The sequence below is a fragment of the Columba livia genome, chromosome 5 (assembly GCF_036013475.1).
Source record: "Columba livia isolate bColLiv1 breed racing homer chromosome 5, bColLiv1.pat.W.v2, whole genome shotgun sequence".
Lineage (NCBI taxonomy): Eukaryota > Metazoa > Chordata > Aves > Columbiformes > Columbidae > Columba > Columba livia.
The window spans coordinates 27,718,310-27,738,535 of NC_088606.1; the positions used below are offsets into that span (position 1 = coordinate 27,718,310).

A 20,226-nucleotide genomic window follows, 5' to 3' on the forward strand; every position below is an offset into this window, starting at 1 on the left:
ATGATAAGAATTAGGATTCCTTCAATTCAGTAAGTATATGGTTATCTTAAAGAAAAAAAACAACAAACCAACATACACACCTTGTTTATATAGCTGGTTTTTATATAGTTTAATTCTGGAGAATATTTATATTAAAATTAAAATTTGCATTAAGTCCATTAGACTTTCACTTTAATTCTACATATTTTTATGAGTGCCTTTTGTAAAGGAGCTTGCTGCAGAGTGGTTACATTTTTCATTTCATAATTGAGTGTTTTAAGTGGTTAAGCATAGTACAAATTTTATCCAATTCCAGCTTGTGTTAATGGTGCCACACTCACACTGCCTTAGCACCTGTTATGGATTTTGAGTCATCTGGCAGCCCGTGGGACTTAGATAAAGAAGTACCAGGTGTCCTGCCTGTCTCTTAATTGAGACGCAATGTAAACAATCTAGACTTGGCAATATGGTTATAGGAATGGATTAAAGCCCAGCTTTGTCTGCGCCGATGAATCACAGCTTTTTCTTCCTAGATGATGTTATAAACCACTGAAGAATGTTGTTAGCTGTAAGATCAGATGGAACAACATAAAAATAAACAACAGATCAAGGATTTTCTTAGACAGTATTGCAGAACGTTAAAATGTGTTTGGTTTTCCAAGGAAAACGTAGGCATCAATTAGAATTTCTTGAAGCGATTTACCGGTTTTGAAGGTGTTCACACTGTAAAAATGAAATTTCTGTTATCAATTCAGATGAAGTCAGTGCCTTTCAATATACAATGTGTTAGTAAACTAGGCAGAAGGGAATAGCATTGGTTTGGAAACACTCAGTGGCTGCTATTTTTATCCAGCCTATGCTTACCTTGCAGGACTTTTAACCATTTCATCTTTAAGGTAGATACACTGGAAGTAATCTCCTTTAGCTACAAGATTAGTACTCTTAAAGAGAAAAGCCTCTAAATGACAAAAGTATGTGTTGTTATAGTTTGCAAAATAACTTTTAATTTACCACAGATTTATTGAACTTTTTAGTAGCATAAAAATGCAAAGTAATTTTCATTGTATTCATTTAAAGAATTATGTAACTATATGCATTGGAAACAAATTGCAAGACCTGGAATGATGGCACTACTTTGTATGGATTTATCTTTTGTATGTTCTTTATTTTCTTCATGAAGAAATATACCTCAGAAATTGTCTCAGAAAGCCTTTTTGCAGTTACAACTTGTGTTGAAAAATATTTTTATTAAGAATATTAGATAACTACATTTTATGTTTGCTTAAATTCTACAGTCATATTCTAACTTGTTTTTCGTATTTTCATTTTTTAAATGAAATATCTACATTAATCAGTAGATTGTCATATATATGTTTTACTCTTTTAAAGTAGTGATTTTGGATAATTAACACTGAGTCTCTTCTGCAGTTTTAAAATATTTTCACAAAATGCAACATAGAAGTTTAATTTTAAAATATATCTTTGGTTCCTCTGAGTTTTGTGTTCCATTTTGACGAGTAAGAAAACATTGTTACACTTTATCGAAAAAGTGCTGCCACTAGTATCGAAAATATGGTTTCAACAAAGAAAAAAAATCACTTTAGAAGACTTATAATTCTTCTAATCCTTTCACCTGTTTAGTCATGTCAAGCATAGTAATATTTTTCTTCTCTTTCACCTAAATCACTTTCGTCAGATATGAAGAGAGTGAACTGTATTCTGCTTTATGAATCATCAGTGTTGTGGCTAAGTTCCAATTGCATATGCAGAAGCTGCTTTCATTTACAGCATAGCTATGTGAACAGATGCACAGAGCAAAATATTAATATGCTATTTTCAATATTGGCGGTATTGAAGAAACAGAAAATAACCCAGGCTGACTTGGAGATACCAGGTTGACTTGAGTAAACAAAAGTTGCAGCTGGGGAAAAAAAAAAATCTTTATTTGTATACTGTACAAAGTAGATGTGGAAATCACTGAAATGCAATAAACAGGGAACACCATGATGCCACTTCTACAGAGTCACTTTTCCGAACATAAGAGGACTTTAACTATTCCTCTCAGTGTGGCCAGCTGATACTGATCACCCACCTACATACAAAACGCAGCCAGTTGCAGGGCTTCCAGCACTGGATCAATAGCAGCCCGACTTACATCCTTAATTCTTAGAGGCAACAAAGAGTACAAATTGCTGTGACTCAGTATGAGTTCAGCTGGTTTGACAGCCACTGCACAATCTCTTCTTTTAGAGTGAAATTTCCCAGAAAAAGCTTCCATTTCTGTGATGTGTGGGTTTTGTCCTGTCTTCCTTTAGAAGTCGAATTCTGCTATGGCTAACTTTTCAGCTTGTATAAGACCTGGGTCCTAACCTGTACTTGCTATGTTTTTACTGGAGGCAGTCCTCCTTTCACATTTTGACTTCAGGAATTGTAGTTTACTAGGAAAAATCTGCCCAATAAAATTGATGCTATCTTCATTTTAAATACCTCAGACTGTAGCAATTAATGCTGTGGGGTTTGCACACCTCTTCAGGCCAGGGAGCAAGAAACTTAAAATCTCCTACCAACATATGCCATTCACTGTGCCTCCCTGTTTCTTTTTCTCCTTTAGTTTTTAAAGTGCTGGGAGCTTTTTTGCATGTTGACACTACAGTTTTTTCCCAGCAAAGAAGAGGTATGCTTCTAAATTTCATGAGGGGGCAAATGTAGTAAACAAGAGGATGCCATCTTATGTAGCTTTTCTTAGAATATTCTTAATCTCTCTTCTATAAATAGTGTATACATGCAATCAAAAAACCTCTTACAGGTGTCTATTGATCCTACAAGCAACTGTCGCTGGGTGGAGGATTTTCATTTTCTAGTTAAGGATGGAGCAGTGCTTTGGTTTCTGCTTGTCTAAATTATTTTGCAAGTACCTGGCTGACAAAGTCATACTCTCCGCAATCATATCAATATATATTGACTTCTTAAATGATTTTGCTAACAGTTGGAACTGCCAGGGATGCAGTTGTACATGTATTTCTGACGGTAGTTTGTAATTTAACCTGAAAAAAGGTCCATCTTGCTATTTAGAAATGTATCCTCTGGCTTTTTTCTAAGAGATATTTCTAGGTGATCATCAAAGCCTCCATTTTCCTAGTACCAGAATCAGAGAATCCCAGGCACTACCTACTGTCAGTATTCTGATCACGTATTCCAATTAATAGTTACATTGTGATATACTACAGAGATGTGCACATATATCTGCCTTCATATTTTTCCCTGTTCCCATATTTACTGATATTGTTCTTTGGTTTTGCCTTGGCCTATGCTGAGTTATCAAATCTCTCCTTTCAAGTCAGCTTAAATCAGCAGCCAGCTCAGTGGCAGGTAGGAGGCACACTGGTGCAAGGTGATGGGTGGCTTAGACTTGGTTTTAAATATCACTGTGATAGTGGACGTGGCAATGTTAGGTTTACAGTTGGACTTGGTGATCTTAGAGGTCTTTTCCAACCTAAATGATTCTATGATTCTGTGATTCTGTATGTAAATATGTAAGTGTCAGGAGGAAAGATTTATGAATAAAACTTTCATGGAAGTGTCTTATTTCAATTTTTTTCAGGATTTTTTTGAATTGGAGATACAGTGTTGGAAAAAATTTAGTGAAGAGCCCACATTTTTACTCCCTTTAACAAAGGGAATCCTTTTGTTATTATTCTTATTTTCTTATTTGTCTTGAAAAGAAAACAGTTGTATTATCAGTCTACTGGACTTGAGTAGACCATGGGTAAAGGTGTAGAGATGCTTGCAGCATTGCTGAGCTTACGACTCGAACTTCATAGTTCTAGGATATTCCTGAACAATAGTCCTCTTGATGCATTTTTAATCATCCAGAAATCATCTTGAAGTCAGTTACTAGAATGGAAGCTGAGGTATAACATTTTATTGTGATATCTGAAATGATCGACACTTCCTTCTGACTTTTGGAAAAATACAGGGTTTCTGCCACTGGTGACTTTAGATACTCCACGAATGCATTCCTTTTAAATTCAATTGAACAAATGAAATATTGACCTTTTAAAGAGATTTTTCAGACACTGCAAATATTCCCATCACTGTTTTAAGTGTATTAATAAGCTGTGCATCTCTTCAGCCCTTTTTTAACTTTCTGTCAGGGAGTAGGTTCCCCAGCATAATCCTTCCCTCCAGAAGTTGCTTAGGAAATCTGTCTTGGTAAAACATTCTTTATGGCTTTTTTTTTTTTCCCTGAAAGTGTTGTGAGTACTTGGGCCTATAACTACTCCGTTCATCTCACCCAAGTTCCTCCCAAATGACCTTATGGGTGCCTGATTGTAAAATAGAGGTGATGAGAATCTCCCCTCAGCAAATGCCTACTCTTGGGTGCCTCTGAAGTTCATGGGTATCTAAGGCTTTCACTGCCACTTTCTCCTGGAGATCTACCAGCTTCAGCACATGCTAGAGCTGCCAGAGTCCTTCCTGTATCCAAACAGCCATATGCCTGGTTCGTGCCCCTCTTTATCCATTGAGTAGGTTGCCATTTCTTTGCTCATCTGATCTGCAGGGCAGCAATGCTAGGAGTGTGGAAGGTAGACTCGCTGGACTGGAGCCCACACAAACACAACAGGGGGTAACTCCCTTGTTATATCAATCAGCCAGGAAATGAGAGAGTACTTTCCAATTTTGAGGCCACATCTCCTGTCTCTTACAAAACTGTTCTAACCATTGGGACTGAGGACATTTTGTAATCAGGCACACTGTTTGCTGCTGAAATTGCTCTTCGTTTCATAAAATAAGATGTCCTCTGAATCACAGGGAAAGTACATGCTCATCTGTATAGCCTAATGGTTATGGTACTTTCCTGGGAGAGGAGAGTCCCTGGATTCCAGCCTCTGCTCAGGAACTGTTTGTTATCAAATGGTCTTTGGAGCAGGAACTAGGGTTTCTTCAGCCCTTTTGTGAATCTGGCGCTTAGATGCTCTTGTAATAGTTGGATGACAAAACTGTGAAGTTCCATATCCTTAATTAAAGTCTTAGAAATCTTACTCCATGTTGAAACTGCTTTTTCTTTATTTTTTTACAGCCTCAGGTTAATGAAGTTTTAGGATTGGTATTCTCTGGGAGATTTTAACAAGTAATCATGCATCCACTCTTCTCTGGCTGCAAAATACTAGATAGAGTTACTGTAATGCATTTAATTCAGTTCTAAAACTGAGAGGTGTGTATAAGAAGAACAGAAAGAAAACATGTTGTCAGAATGACACAGTAAATCTATGGAAATGACTGTGACGAGATGAATTCAACAGAAGGACTTGAAAGATGGATACAGTAGCAGAGGCCAAACAATGGGAAGTATGGAGTTTTATGGAGATTGCATGGTTAAAATTACAGGAAAGGAAAAATAAACACTGAAGAACTAGAGATGTGGGGAAATGTAACAAACAAATGGAAGGCTAACAAAGCCACAGATTAAAAAAAAAAAAACAAAGAAAGGCAAGGTGAGGGAATTGGTTTGGATATAAAGGAAAGAGGTTAAGATGGTGGATGAAGATGCAAGGAAGAGAGCTGTTTTGCCTGTGTTATTGTGGCACATATATATCCTTAGTATGGACCCATTATAGTGAGATGCTGTACAGTACAAGGCAGATGTGTTTGTCGCACAGAAGTAAAAAAGCCAAGTATAAAACTGAAGACAGCAAATGAAGGCAGATACAAAATTCAGGGAAATGTAAAAGGATAGTAGACAGCATGAACAGTTGTGTGACCCACACAGCAATAGACTTAAGTCTTCCAAGGTGTTTTCTTAGTTTCTTTTTCAATAAACATCATAGCAGCAAAGGGAAGAGTTTGAGGGGGAATTGTTTTGTGGACACTTACCAAGAGCTAGTGCTAGGCATAAGAAGCCACATGGATAAAAGTACAAAAGTGCCTGTCCAAAAATGTCAAGATGAGTGAGAGTGACTGTCTGCATTAACTGACTGGAGGCAAGAGTAGTTTTGATAAAATTGATCAATTAGGTGTGGACTATAAAGTTAAAATAAGTAGCCTGCATTTATGCTAGGGAGTGGCAGACTGGTGGCAATATCTGAAGAGAATGCCCAGTCTAAGCAGTAAGTTCAGAAAGTGGGCACTGCAATGCTCCCAGTAGACATAAAGAGGAATGAAAACTCGTTTGTTGAGGCCAGAGAAAAGAATATGGCAGTAACTGAGATGTGGAGTAAGAGCCTAGATGATTTGTTCATGTAAATGGCTAGAAAAAGTTTTAACTTAGATTATGGAAAAAATCTGCAAGATGTCATTGTATTCTGCCATAGGAATCATAACAGAGCTTGAGTTAAAAAAGAAAGTGATACAATCGACAGTGATGGAGAGCTATTAGGTGAAGACATGAGATGTTGGTTTTTAGACAGATTAAGTACAAGCAGATGATCTGACAGACAGGATTTCGGTACTTGTTCCCAAGTGCAAATCAACAGGTCTAAAAAAGTTGCGTATTTACAGTAATAATGGCAAGTAGAGTCTTTTCAGTATTGAGAGAAATAAGTGCAGATTTAGTAAAATGTATTGTAATGCAAATGAAATTTTAGCTGGAGTGACTACAACCTGAGTGACCTATAAAGGTATGGTTTCTGATTTTTTCCTGTGCTGATTTTATTTTTGAGAACAATAACTTCAGAGAAAGTATAATGAAGTCATTTCACCAAATATTTAGATTTATTTTTTTGTTATGCTTTTTGTGGATTGTGTATCTGCAAGGTTTTAGCTGGCAGATTTGGGTGAGTGGCTGTTATTTAATGTATCCCTTACCTTTTTATCCATCCTTTTTTGTTCCAGTTAGCACCTTCTTCAGAAGCAGAAGGCTCACAACACTGTTGTTTAAGTGTCTAGTCACTCTCTGTGCCAGAGTCTTTCCCTTTTGGTTTGTCCATGCATCCTTCCCATTCCATCTTAATTGCTGATGCCAGTGGCAACATCCACTTGCAGTAAGAATACAGCTTGCATTGCCTGATTATTACTAGCCGTTGAGTTTGTGTGTGCCACTCAATTTGTAGGTGCTAATAACTCTTCCCTAGAGAGCAGCATTTTAAAGAAATAAATGTCTAGCCTATTAGAAGTAATGTAGAAATTAACTACCATGGGTTTATGTTCACTCTTGCAGGTAGTTGCATTCAAATACAGCATAGAACTAGATCATCTCAGCCACAAAAAGCATACGAATTTGGAGTTTTAAAATACTAGGATGTTCCCAAAATATAAGCGAATAGAATATAAAAGTATCCCCATCTCCGCTACTCAGTTTCTGTTACAGAGAAGGAGTTGTTCTGGAGAAAGCACGTCATTTCTTAGTGCAGAATACTGCAAGCTTTGGATTTGGCATTCCCATCAGATTATTGTTTTGGTTTTAAGTGGGGTTCTGTTTTTAACAAGCTGCAGATGGCATTGTGAATTGTTAGGATGAGGGGCAACCTGGCTAGCTGAATTACTTTTCTCCAGGTGTACTAAGTGTGCATTTGAATTAGACTTCTAGAACTGATATAAGCATGTCCTCTCCACTGTGTAATGAAAACATCATTATCCTCCTCAGTCAGCATCTGTCAAGACTTCTTTGTTTGGTTAGGAGACAGGTACCTAGATGGGAGAATGGGAATGTCCCTGTCACATTCGAAATGGTAACTTTCCTTCATTTTTGCCTTATTTGTGTGTAAGCTTTGGATATAATAGGATAAACTAAAAGGTTTCCTTCAGAGACCTCTGAAAGTAGAGCGTTTTAAAAGCAGGTAGGTGTCTCCACCCTACTTTTCCATGAAACATTTTACCCATTCAGACAGACTTTTAAAAACAGCTTGTTTTGATAGCAGCCTGTTCTCCTGTGGGCCTTCAGCCTTTGCTTCCTGGCAGCACCTTTGGTGCGAAAAGAGAGTGATCAATTGGGAGACTATCAGTGCCAGCATGCATAGAGTGATAAGTTAACACACCACTGGGAATTTCTAGGGCCCACCAAGATACTTCACTTCTAATGTGCTAACAAGCTCATTTTTCTACCTCTTGCCTCTTCAGTTATTTTTTTTCTCAGAAGAGCTTAGAAGTTGAGTGCATCAGGCATAATGAAAAGCTCTGTAGGAGGGAGAAGCAATAACCCCATTTTTCCCTTTTCAGCCAAATAGAAAATTAGTTTCTGGTAATACACAAAGGCCAGTATTTTTTGTGCAAGGGGCACTGCTGTGAATCAAAGGACTCTATTAACTGCAGAAAATTCAGCAGCTGTGAATCTCCCCCAATGAAAAAAGTGCTTTTCAACAAGTTGAGAGATACGTAGTATTATTTAGACTTCAACCATCAGTTTCATCCTCTGCCACTTATACATAGCCTCTTAAAAACTGTGCTATATTACTTTCCTCTGTTCAAGCTCGATACTGTGTTTATCCCCCAACCTAAGAACCATTACAATAGGAGATTTTTATATTTTTATATTTTCTCTTGTCCCAGTCCTTCTATTATGGCTTCTCCAGGCTGAGACTTCTGCTGAGGTTCAGCTGTCTCAGGACCCAGAAAGAATTTGGAACACAGATTTCGGAGGGAAAATTGTTTCTCAGTTTCACTATGTGACCAAGTTGTGGTCTAAGGAAATACAATTAAGATTGACTTATTCACTGAAAGTTCTTTTCAGATAATGTATTCTCTGTACATTTTTTCATCTTCAAATATACGGCAAAATCTACTGTAAATATTGTACAGAATACAACAGCAAAAAGGCTTCATGGGAAAAGTTCCATAATTGTTGAAGTATGGATTTAAAAGCTAAGGTGAAGGGGTATGGTTTCCAACTGTAATTTTGGGCTGACAATTTTATTGCTTATCATAACTGAAAATAGTATAGTTATTTATTTTAAATGTTAGCACTCGTTATTAAACACTCTTATCACTTGTAATGCAGTTTTTATCTTCCGGTTACTAAAAGTATTATCCCCATTTCACAGATGGTAAATTGAGTCAGAAAGCTTGTTTCCCCACTGTCTCTGCTCCCCTCAAAATGAGCAGCACACCTAAAATCAGAACCCAGAAAGTTCAAGAAGCCGATTCTGAGTGCATTCTTCCACAGCATGCTGGTTTGGTTTAGGTTTTGGTTGGTTGGTTGGTTTTTGGAAAAGAGAAATATGTAAGGAAAAAATTATCTCACTATCTACAAATAAAACATGGGAAGGAAGAAAAAAGGGTGCACAAATGTAAATGCCTGGTAACATTTCTGATCATTTTATGGTTCTGTAAACTAACTGGAGAAGGTCTCATTCACTCAACGTATTGAGTCAGCTGGAGGACTTTGAAAGTTGTGAGAGAAAAGGTTAACTGATTTCTCAGTTCGAGAACTATGCGACATGAAGTCAGCATGGTAGATTTTCTTGATAATTGTATCTTGCTGCCTGCTGCTCTACATTTTGACAGCCATTTCCATAGTTGCTTTCATGAACAGCAGAAATATTCTCTCTTTTTCTCGCTCTCTCTGTGCTAACAGCACAATCAGGCCTGCTGGAACACGAAGCCTGGAGAGGGTTCTTCAAAAGCAACAACACTTCAAGATACCAGTCTCTTGTCAATAATATCAGAGAGGGAGAACATGGGGAAAAGGAGGAAGGACGGTGTTTTGCTGTCAGTGCCCTGCTGACACCCTGTTAGCCAGTATTTAGGGGTCCTGCGGATTCTTTACAAACATTCCTGCTTGTTTTAACAGCATAGTTGACAAGGTGTTTTTCACAATATTCAGATTTAGCTATGTGTTTATCTTAACTGCTTGTGTGTTTAGGGATTATGGAAGCAGTTTGTTACAGAAAAATGCAAATGATTTATTTTGTTAATGCTAATGTTATTTTTCATGCTATACCTTTTAAAAATTGTCAAGTTTTTTTATATTTAATTGTGACCAGTGTATAGCCAAATCAGTTACTTAAAAGAAAGTATTTAAGTTGCTGTTGTTTGAAAAAATTTTCAGAAAGTTTTGCATCACACATAAAAATAGTTGAACCGTAAGTTTCACATTAATCATGTTTATCTTAAAGTTATTGCTTCAGTGCATCAGATATTACCATTGTTATGTACAGAATTAAAAAATAAGCATGTGCAGTCACTGAAATACATAATAGGTATTTAACAACGACAAGAATTCTGAATTACTAGTCACTGATATTTAGTAGTTACAGTACATTATACAAATTGCTCCTTAATTCTTGGCTAAACCAGTTATGAGGAGAGAGCACGATACCTGCAAACAATTGTTCAACATCATCTAGAGCCAACAACTTTTGAGGATTTTGCTGCTCAGGTTTTCTGTCCAGCACCTTACCACCACTTGCCCTCAGAGACAGGTAAGAAGTACAGTAAAGAACTGGTTTTGTACAATCTTACTTGAAATGCAGTATCCTTACTTATAAAGACTAAAAATTCAGACCTTTGCACGTGGTTAAGAGACTGTATGTACATATTTGAGGACCTGGGCAAAGTTGCTGTTAAGTCTTCATTCTGTTGCCTGGCATTATGAGCCAATGCTTGGCATTAAGATTTGGCAAGCTGCTGCAATGTAGAAAGCAGACCCTGTATTTTTACAGTGCATTTTATCACGTTCCCCTGTATAAAGTCTCCATGGATGTGTTGGTACTCCTTCATCCAGGGCAGTGCAGGTAGACACTTTCTTTAATCTAAGTACACTTTGCCTGTAAGAACATTTTAAGGCTCACTACATTTTTAGAGTGCAAAGTTCTCAATTTGAAATCCGAGAGCCTTGCAATCATCAGTTTTGTTTCCAGGTTCTTAGCTGCAAAGTTGTTTTTAAGGTCATTTTCACTGTCCAGTAAAATACCTGTTTTATAAGAGGATACTGCATTTTCAGTTACTAATGAGAAAATCAGTAAAAGAAAATTAGTAACTCAAGGCCTTCCTGTTCTGAAATTTCTTGAACTCCTTATGATTATTTCATTATTTTATTTCCCCTCTTTTTAGATCATTAAATATCAGTTCTGTTTATCTGAAGGTAAGACAAAGTGTGCAAAAAACCCCTTTGTTCCTCTTACTTTTACTAGACCACTAAGCTTGTAACCAGACTGTATGCGAACTTTCCTTGTTGCCCTTGTTCACACTAAAAAGAATTTCACACTGATTGAGAAATTACCACTACATCTTCTTAAAGTTTTAGTCTTTTTACTAACCTCAGGTCTGCATGAAGCACTAACACTGGTTTGGGGATTAAGGTAACTAATGATACAGACAGTTGTTGAATGAGTAACACTTTATTGTGTTGACCTTTGTTTCTCAGCATGAACAAGTAGTACTGGATGGCAGTGGTGTGGTTTGTACCCTGTACTGTCTTTCATTGATGTTGTCAGACATTCTGCAGTGATAACATAGGAGAGAAGGAGAAGAAGAATGTGTAACACTTGAAATTCCTTGTTCAGAAACCTTTACTTAATAACAAATGAATCAAAATGCTTCTGTGGAAAAGCTGTAAATCTAAATAAAATAAATTAATTTGGCAAGTTGTTATCTCAAAATTTATTTCTCAATTGCGAAAAGATGCAGAAATAAATTCCATAATTATAGAGGCGTTGTGATAGGACTATAGAAAGAATGACTGAAAGTATAAACCATAAGCAGAAATGAGAGGCAGTTTCAAAGTATAATAAGTGGTGGGTGTAGTAACGCTAGTGCAAATAGCCAAGACCAAAGAGAAACAAAGTTAAAAGTTAGTAATTTAAAACTAATTAGATCAGTATAAAAATAGTAATGTAATTTAATGTATGAAAACATTTGAATAGGAAAAATCTGTAACTAGAAACATTTAAAACAATAACCAGGGATACCAGGGCTTGGCACATTTCCTATCTACTGTACTCAGTAAGTATTCAACACCAGACACTTTTGTATGGCTCATATATAGTCTATGTTTTAGTGCGCTTGTAACAGTTCTGCCTGTTCACTTCTGGAAACCTCATTCCAGGCTAACTGGTTCTGCCCTCTGCCTCTGGTTCATTCTTCAGGGGTGAAACAAAGCTGCTTTTCTGTGCTAGTTTGGTGCACTGGAGAACACTGCTCTACAGTGGCAATTCCTGTATTCCTTCAAAAACTGTCCTAGTCATGCTTGGTATTTTCTAACATGATCTGGGAAAATATTATGATTTTTGGAAACTTGATTTTAGACTTAATCTTTCTATCAAATGTAATCATTTTCTGCAGGAATCTCATTAATAGGAGGTTGTGATGTATTTTCACAATGCGCGTGTATGCACATGCGTGTTTACGTACCATGAAACATTATGTCCTGCCCTGAGGGCCATGTTCTTCTGGACCTTGCACTGTGCAGTGGAACTTACCAACACACCAGTGTCAGGAGCAGCCAGAAGCTTCCTAGGACAGACATGCAGCACGATGTGACCCGCCGTCAGAGTCACCCTGGCCCCAGACCTGCCGGGCTCTGTGCTTCCATTGCAGCCCAGGGGTACAGGGGACACTCTGACCGTGCCCTGGCAGCCTCGTGGGCTGAGCTCCGTTCTGTCTGGGGCTCCTGGTGCTCAGCTTCAGGACAGGGTGCCTGAAATATCACTGCACCATCTGCCTCCAGGCTGTCTCTGCAGTGCACAAATTCTAGAGCCTGAGGCAGGTGTAAATTAACACCATAGTCGTCTGCCAAAAAGGTTACCCCAGGGCTTGGGGTTGGCCTGGACACCACTGTAACAAAGGCAGACCTGTGAGTGAGGGGGAGACAGGTGACCCAGAACTTGCATGGACTGTAATCCCAAGAAAGAGTCTACCAGATATGGTATTAAACAGATAGATGCCCCTAAGTTACCAGGGTCCCTACAACAGGCAAATTTATTGAAAGATGCATGAAGAAGTCTGAATTGTGCCAGGGTGGCACATAGGAGTGGTGCTGGAGTCCTGCCTGGCCACATTCATCTCCCTCAAGATGACTCAGACAAAACCTTGCAGGTTCCCTGCCAGACTTTCCATGTCATCTAAAAATTTCTGACCAGCTTCTTAAAAATACATCACAATTATTTTTTTAAATACAAAATATTTTTGTCTCTCTTTTTTTAATGAAAAGCAACCAACCAGAAGAGACTAGAAAATATTTTCACATTTCAGATGTTATAGACTTGGTTCTTTAATTGGATTGTGATCTCCAAGATTACAATTGCTGAATATTTTTATTTTTTATAAAATATTATATACAATTTCTTCTAAGGAAGTTATATGGAAACTTTGAAGCTACTACAGCCCATCACCAGGTGTTGTAATTTTGTTGTTGTGATCCTGCTGGCTGGTTTCAGCATGGCATTTTTTTCATTTGAGCTATGATAATCAGAGCAAATACAGAACATGCCATTTGGTAACAAACTGTATTTCCTCCGATTGACATATTTTATCAAAGGCTCAGCCCTCAGCAAAAGCCATTTCCTTCCTTAGAGTGGTTGCTCTTCAATACAATGTGATTGTGGCTGCTGCTGTTTTATCTGGATACTTAGCTTGCCCTTTCAGAATATCTGACAAGTCTACTTTGCCTTGTTTAGGAACCTGACTACTGTAGTGGATGCGTACATTTAAAAAAAAATGAGATTTACCTGCACTTAATCACATAACGTAATTCAGTTGGCTTTTTATTTTTACTTTATGCTGACTCTGTTAAATAGAGTAACTGCAAAAACTGTGTTAGAGTAACTCCTGCTATACAGCTCTTCAGTAAACGAGATTTCTGTGACACCACAATAGGTTGAGGGAACTGTCAATGGTAAGCTAAATGACACTGAAGGGCTTATTGACCCCATGGTGCTAAGAGGCTGAGATTTTAAATGTACTGATGTCTTGGGTTTGTTTTTTCTTTATCTTCTTTTTTTCCCCTCTCTTCCTAGTAAAAATAGTACCTCAGTGTAGCAAACCTTATAAAGAAGGGGTCTCTCTCTATTAGTCATGGTATTTTCCTTGTGACAAAAGCAGCAGACTTTTTGATCCCAACAATCATTCCTTATATTTCCAAGGCTGTGTTCAGAACCGTTCTGCTGCGTTATTCCACCAGTGAATGGAGTTGCCAGCTGCCAGGCAGGGAACACAGAGGTCACAATCCTTCACTGTTGCACAAGGGAAGCTCAAATGCAACAGCATCTCAGTTGCTTCTGCTGCTGCTTTGCTACCTGACTTTGAACTGAGAATCTTTATGGCCTTCTATTACCCCTTCACAGATGAGAATGATGGTGTTTTTCTCACTGGAGAAGGGTCTACGCAACATTTGGTGGTGGTGGTTGAAGTATGGGTTGGAAGTGGAATACAGAAATAAGGGCTGGATGTCTGGCAGGGCTGGGAAGAGTTTCTTATTATCTCTTCTCCATTCCAAACATGACATTTTTTGTTTTCATTCCAAAACAGAAAAAACACAAAACTTTCTGAATTTTTCCAAAAATTTCTTATTGACACAACTGATGCTGAAGCTTTGTGCATTTCTGAACTACTGCCCTTAAGTTGACCCCTTGGGTGATAGTAAACTGGGGATCCTCAGCACTTTGAGGCAGTAAATGTAGTGTGGACTTCTGGAGACCCAAACAGATCAACTTTCTGTAGTTAATGAAATGGGTCCACTCAAAAGAATAGAATTTGATTGTCCAATATGAAAGCATCCCATGCATACACACAAAGATACAAAATTAAATTTGAATCCTGACATTTCCTAGGTTTTTAATGCTTAATTTTATTAATTTATTGTCTTGTTAAAATATTTTCCTTGTGTAATTCCTTCCATTTTTGTTTTAAGGCATACGGCAAGAGAGAAATTATGTGATACTGATTAACAGCCACATGATTCATAAACAAATCTGTAACCTCTAGATCCACCACCAACTCCTGCAGATTGAGACAGGGGAATAATTGGTAGTACTGGTTAGTTGTGTTACCTCTTTGAATCGCCACTAGTTTCCAAATTGGGAATTATGCCAGTGGTTTCCAGAGATATTAGTTGACAGAGAGGAACGGCTTTACCCAACTCTTGCGTTTCCAGTCAGGTTCTGAAGAGCATTTTTCACTGGACATGGGCTCTGCCATTCTTTCGCTATAGACTTGAGTATGTTTTTTTGCTGTGTCCTTTCTCCTGTCTGGCTCTTCTTTCTCTCCTGCCCAGTTCCAGCCTCCCAGATCTTCCTCGCCTTCTCGTCTTGCTTTGCAGCTGCTTTTGCAGTTTTTTTCTCTGTGTCTGCTTCTCACTTCCTTCCCTCATTTCCCAAAATTAGTGATGGACTTAATTACTTGACTTTAGCAAGGCTCTGCTGAGCACAACAGACAGCTTGGCCAGATTTGGACTCGGGGCTGAAGTATCTTAAAAGGCCATCTAAATTTACCAACATGCACATGATGTTTTCCTCTGTGGTCATTCTCAGAGATGGCACTCAGGAAAATGTTGATCCAGACAACAAGGTGTGATAAATCTGGCCTTACTGAGAGCAGTCTTGCCATGAGCACCCTGTCAGGCTTCTGATCATTGAATTTTTCACCTCTTTGAAAGCCAGAACTGACGAGCGAAATGAGTCATGCCAACGTGTATGTTGTGATACGTCCAGGTTCTTCTACCTCACCTCACTTCTAAATCAGCCTCTGTGTACTTAGGATTCCATTTTACATTGAAATAGTTAATTTCTGAGTCAAACAACCAACGTACTATTATTAGAATATCCTAAAGACTTCAAGTGGAGTGGGAAAATGTCGCATTTCAACTTTGTCGATCCACCTCCTTGTTCAGAAGCAATTGAAACGGCTTTACATGTTGATACCAAAATATCATAGCTCATCAGGCTGTTATATTTGTCACTTGGCAAGCCTAAGAGATGAAAATTACGGATCACTTCCTGACATTTTTCAAACTCTTAAAAATCCTAATACATCTATTTTGTTTATTTTGATAGAACTTTCTGGTTCTAGGTAAACTGTCAATAAAGCCCTCTTAATTTAACCTCATTTTTATGTTTTGGATAACTAAACATTTCATTGTATAGAGAGATAAAGATAAAACATTTTACACTGAAGATTTTAAAACTGAAGGGGAAACAAAACCTGCAAACTTTCTATACAGCATATTCAATATCCATGTGTGTGTATGTGAGTATGTATGTATATATAGTTATATATGCTTATCTAAAATCCAAAGAAATTGAGTTTATAATCAGTCTGTTGATTTCTGTCAGACTTTACATATATTTTAAGTGCCATTATTCTTCACTCTTCTAGTGTGATATGTTCAGATGTGAAAATCACTTTGCATGACTTCTGTTCCTCAATAGTCAGATTGTTAAAAAATGGGATTGCATCTGAGTCTGTGCTTCTGTCTGCAGTGATTAGGAACAAAATTTTAAGATACAACCAGAATAATACCTTAATTGAAATAACGGGGATAGAGGGGAAGAGTTAAGGTTTTCTTTATCCATCCCATGATAAAATTTCACACCAGGGTTTGACTCTTTGATGCAGACTAACTAGCTTAAAGACTCTGTTGATTTCAGGAGTCTCATGTTGAGACTGGCTGTAATTTTACCATATTTAATACTGGGAAACAGCTGGGGAGCAGAAGCCATATATCGAGTTGCCATTTGTTTTTCCTTCTTGATTGTGTGTATGTGTGTGAGTATTTAACTGTTTCCACAGACTTTAAGCAAGCATTTCAGACAATGTTTAGGATGTATCTCAGTTGCTATGAATAAGGTTGCTGGATCTGGATAATGTTATAGAATTCTTTTCTTTCTCTTTCTCTTTCTTTTTTTTTTTTTTTTCTTTTAATGCTTAGTTGGTAAGTATGACGCCGGATTTCAGAGCTGTTGCTTCATTGCACATAACTAACTCATCACTCTCTTTAACCTGTAGCATGAGCAGCAATTGCATAATGAAATTCGAAATTCCGTTTTCTGTGCTCATCTGTTAATACCCTTCAATCTCTGCGGTTCGTGTCTCATATCTCACACCTGTTATCTTTTATCTTTTCTCCCCCCCTCCTCACTTCTTTCCACTCCTCCTTCCTCATCACTTCTTCATTCTCAACAAAGAAAGAAATGCTGTGATATTTCTTCTCCTTCCAAAACCTCCACTAGAAAGCATTGGCCACATCAAGGTAAAAGGCAAAGGCTTGAAACGGAAGGTCTTTCACGCTAGCTGTGAATGGTATGCTGTGCAAAACAACAACGGTTATTTTCTGTTCTCTAACTTTCGCCATTCAAAATGCTTTAATTCCTTGTAAAATTAGAACAAGATAGAATTTCAGAAAATGAGAGTGCATGTTTCCCTGCCTGCCTTTTTCTGTAAGGCACGGTGAGTCAGGCATTATCATGCTTTTCCAGATTGTTTGGCAATGAAGTACCTAGGTCGTGAACAGAATTACTGTCACCAGCTAGGAACAAATAACAGCCCTTTCTCCTCCCTGTCCCTTCGATGGGTCGTGTCAGTTTGGAAAAGACAGAAAGCACCGTGCCGTCTCTGTGGAGCAGGCAGGTGATGGACCAGGCGTGGAGGATGGCCAGGTCACTGAATCACTGAGCTTTATGACAATACATTTTAAATTTATTCTCAGGCTTCTTACTTGATGACCTCATTTTATTTTAGAGGAGCCTTTTGAAGTAAAACATGATCAGTTCTGAATGGTTTTTGCACCTCTTATATATGAAATGTATACTGAGGAGAGATATCTTCAATTCTGATTATTGCATTAAAATTTTAAAGAATTACCTGTAACAGCATGATGTGGAAAAAATAGCAAGTGATATTCTGTCTTAGTGAAGTCAGCAGGGATGTCCTCATTGACTTCTGCAGAACTGAGCTTCTGTCCGTAATTTATACAGGTCAGAGGTGATCAGTGGCGACTAAGGGAGAGTTCAATCAGGCTGTCAGTCTCTCTAAACGGCTAATTATAGTGCAGTTTAGTCGTGTGAATGTGAGTTCATAGTGTTAATTTTCTGTACAGGGGAAGGAGAACGCAAATTTTATTTCATGTTTTCTCCTTTTCCTTTTTTATCTCTATGGAAGAAAGTTTGGAGATGGGCTGTTTGGAAGGGAAGAGCCTTGTCCTCTTTCAGGGAGGACTCAGAGCTCACTGGAGTGTATCTCTGGGCACTGGGCTATGGAACTACACACCCTTATCTCAAATTCATCTTGTTCCTTTTACAAAGAAACGTTAACATATAGTGCATCCAGTTAGTATGATCTGTTCAAGCTTCTGCCTTGTGGGCTCTGTAGAAATTTGCCTTTTGAAGCACTGACTAAAGTTGGGATGGGAGATGTTTTGCTCTCCTGGTTGGCCCCTGATTCACTCCACCTCTTTAGCTGCATTCCTAGAGCTCCCTTCATGCACAACCAGCTGTTAACGTTCATGTTCTCATTAAAGACTGGATCCTTCTGGGTTGTGGTTTGAATAATGACTCCCCATCCCTGCGAGGGAACTGGAGGTGTTTGTTCTCCCAGCTAGCAGGAAAACATCACCCACTTCAGTGCTGCCTCAGCTGCCGAGGGCAAGGGTTTCCTGCAGTCCTGTAGCTCAGTGGTTTCTGGCATCACCTTTTCTCTAGAGGTGGATTTGTGGCAGTTGCCAGCGTCACATGCAGTACGGTCACCCACAGCTGGTAAAGGGTTAGGAGATGCTGTGGGAATGTCAGCAGCACTGAAATTCCTCTCTGCCCCTTGTGAATAGCTTCCCATGCTGGGAGCATGGCTGGTGGCACTGACCCGTCTGGTTCTTGCTGTCCTCTGCAGGCTTCTGCCCAGAGACTCAGCAGGGAGAAACTCCAGCAGCAGCAACAGCGCAGGTGGATGGAACAGACTTAGCCTCTCCAATGTCTCCTCGGACTAGCAAGAGCCGCATGTCCATGAAACTGCGCCGCTCCTCTGGCTCAGCCAACAAGTCCTAAGTGGCGAGATGCCCTCAGCTTCCCTAGTGAGCAGCGACCGGCCACCCTTCCCACAGTGACTCACCGCGTCCCCTCGCAGGATAGCGTCTCTCATGTGTGTGTGCCCCTCCCTGCATACCCCTGGTCTGTATGTTTATTTTAAAGTGACACTGGAATTTTACTTTAGTATTTTAGCCTTTAGGGTTTTTTTAATCAAATTCCAGGCTGCCTTTATTTTTATTTTATTTTGGTTTGGTTTTGTTTGGTTGCTTGTTTGTTTTGTTTTAGAGTGCAGTTTGTACTCTGCACCTTTTACCTTCCTGGATGATTACGATATCTTAACAGTAGTCATTTTTAACTCTGGTTGATCTCTAGTCATGTATGGAATTGGAGACTGCAGTTGGATTACACTGTATTTATTGTGCCCCATTGCAATTTTCTCTGTAACAAAGAAAGAAATATGTACAACTTGAAAATGAATATACAGTTCTAAATTGAAGTTGCATTTTTAAAGTCTTTGTCAGATGTCACAATGGTAATGCTCAGGATGTGTACAGATTATTTATGTTAAGAATAAAATAGTTCAACGGCCTTTCAAGCATTACAGAGTCCAAATGAAATAACTTGCTCGTAGCACCAACTCTTCACAAAGCAACATATCATTTCATAATTCTGCAGGTGATGCCATAATCTATGCCAGAAAAACAGAAAAAAAAAAAATCACTGTGCTGAAATTCTACTTATGCTTGGCTTCCAAATATTTTTATAATGTTTGCTTTTTCCAAGTGGTATCAATAGTAAATGCCATCAAGTTTCATGGGTTTTAGACTTTATCACTGGGCTGGTGGGTCTACATGTATATTCTTGTTTCTTACATTAAAAAAAAAATAAAAGGCACTTTCCTGATAGAAAATCATTGCTCTGATGCTGTGTGCTAGGGAAGAAAAGGGAACATGCACCAGGAGCCTGGCCTGACATGCTGGCGATTGCAGTCCTGTGGGTGCAGATTAGTGCACGCGTTCCACCCACCCAGAGATATTTTCCAACCGAAGATGAAATGCTCACATTTTGAGTCTGGCAAACAACAAAAAGCTGTTGACAAAATGTAGCATGGCATCAGTACTAACTGCATGTGTAAATATATCATATGGGCAACAGTAAAAAGATAAATTATGTATTGTCATTCATGTAGTATCTACGAATTTGTAATGGTTGAAGAGAAAACATGCTATTTAATAATACAATAAAATTATTCTTACCACCTTTTGTATATGAGTCATTGACCTCTGTGATTCGTCTTAGTCCAGTTTATAGAATAGCGTATTACATGTGGAGCAGTTAAGTGCAATACACAGTTTTCAGT

General features: G+C 38.4%; 1 protein-coding gene across 16 annotated transcripts in view; it reads left to right on the plus strand.

Annotated features, from left to right (window-relative positions):
- RALGAPA1 (Ral GTPase activating protein catalytic subunit alpha 1) overlaps nucleotides 1-20,133 on the plus strand; it is a 138,932-nt gene extending 118,799 nt beyond the window's left edge. For 7 of the 16 annotated variants that reach the window (XM_065064047.1, XM_065064048.1, XM_065064044.1 and 4 more), the window contains 3 exons: nucleotides 10,210-10,334; nucleotides 17,034-17,148; nucleotides 18,730-19,059. In XM_065064047.1, the coding sequence (XP_064920119.1) occupies nucleotides 10,210-10,334; nucleotides 17,034-17,148; nucleotides 18,730-18,826 (337 nt within the window). In that variant the 3' untranslated portion in view covers nucleotides 18,827-19,059. Of the gene's footprint in view, nucleotides 1-10,209; nucleotides 10,335-10,965; nucleotides 10,997-11,278; nucleotides 11,514-17,033; nucleotides 17,149-18,729 lie in introns of those variants that run through there. The other 9 variants (XM_065064045.1, XM_065064056.1, XM_065064055.1 and 6 more) reach the window with 4 other exon arrangements.
- Nucleotides 20,134-20,226: the final 93 nt, after the last annotated feature.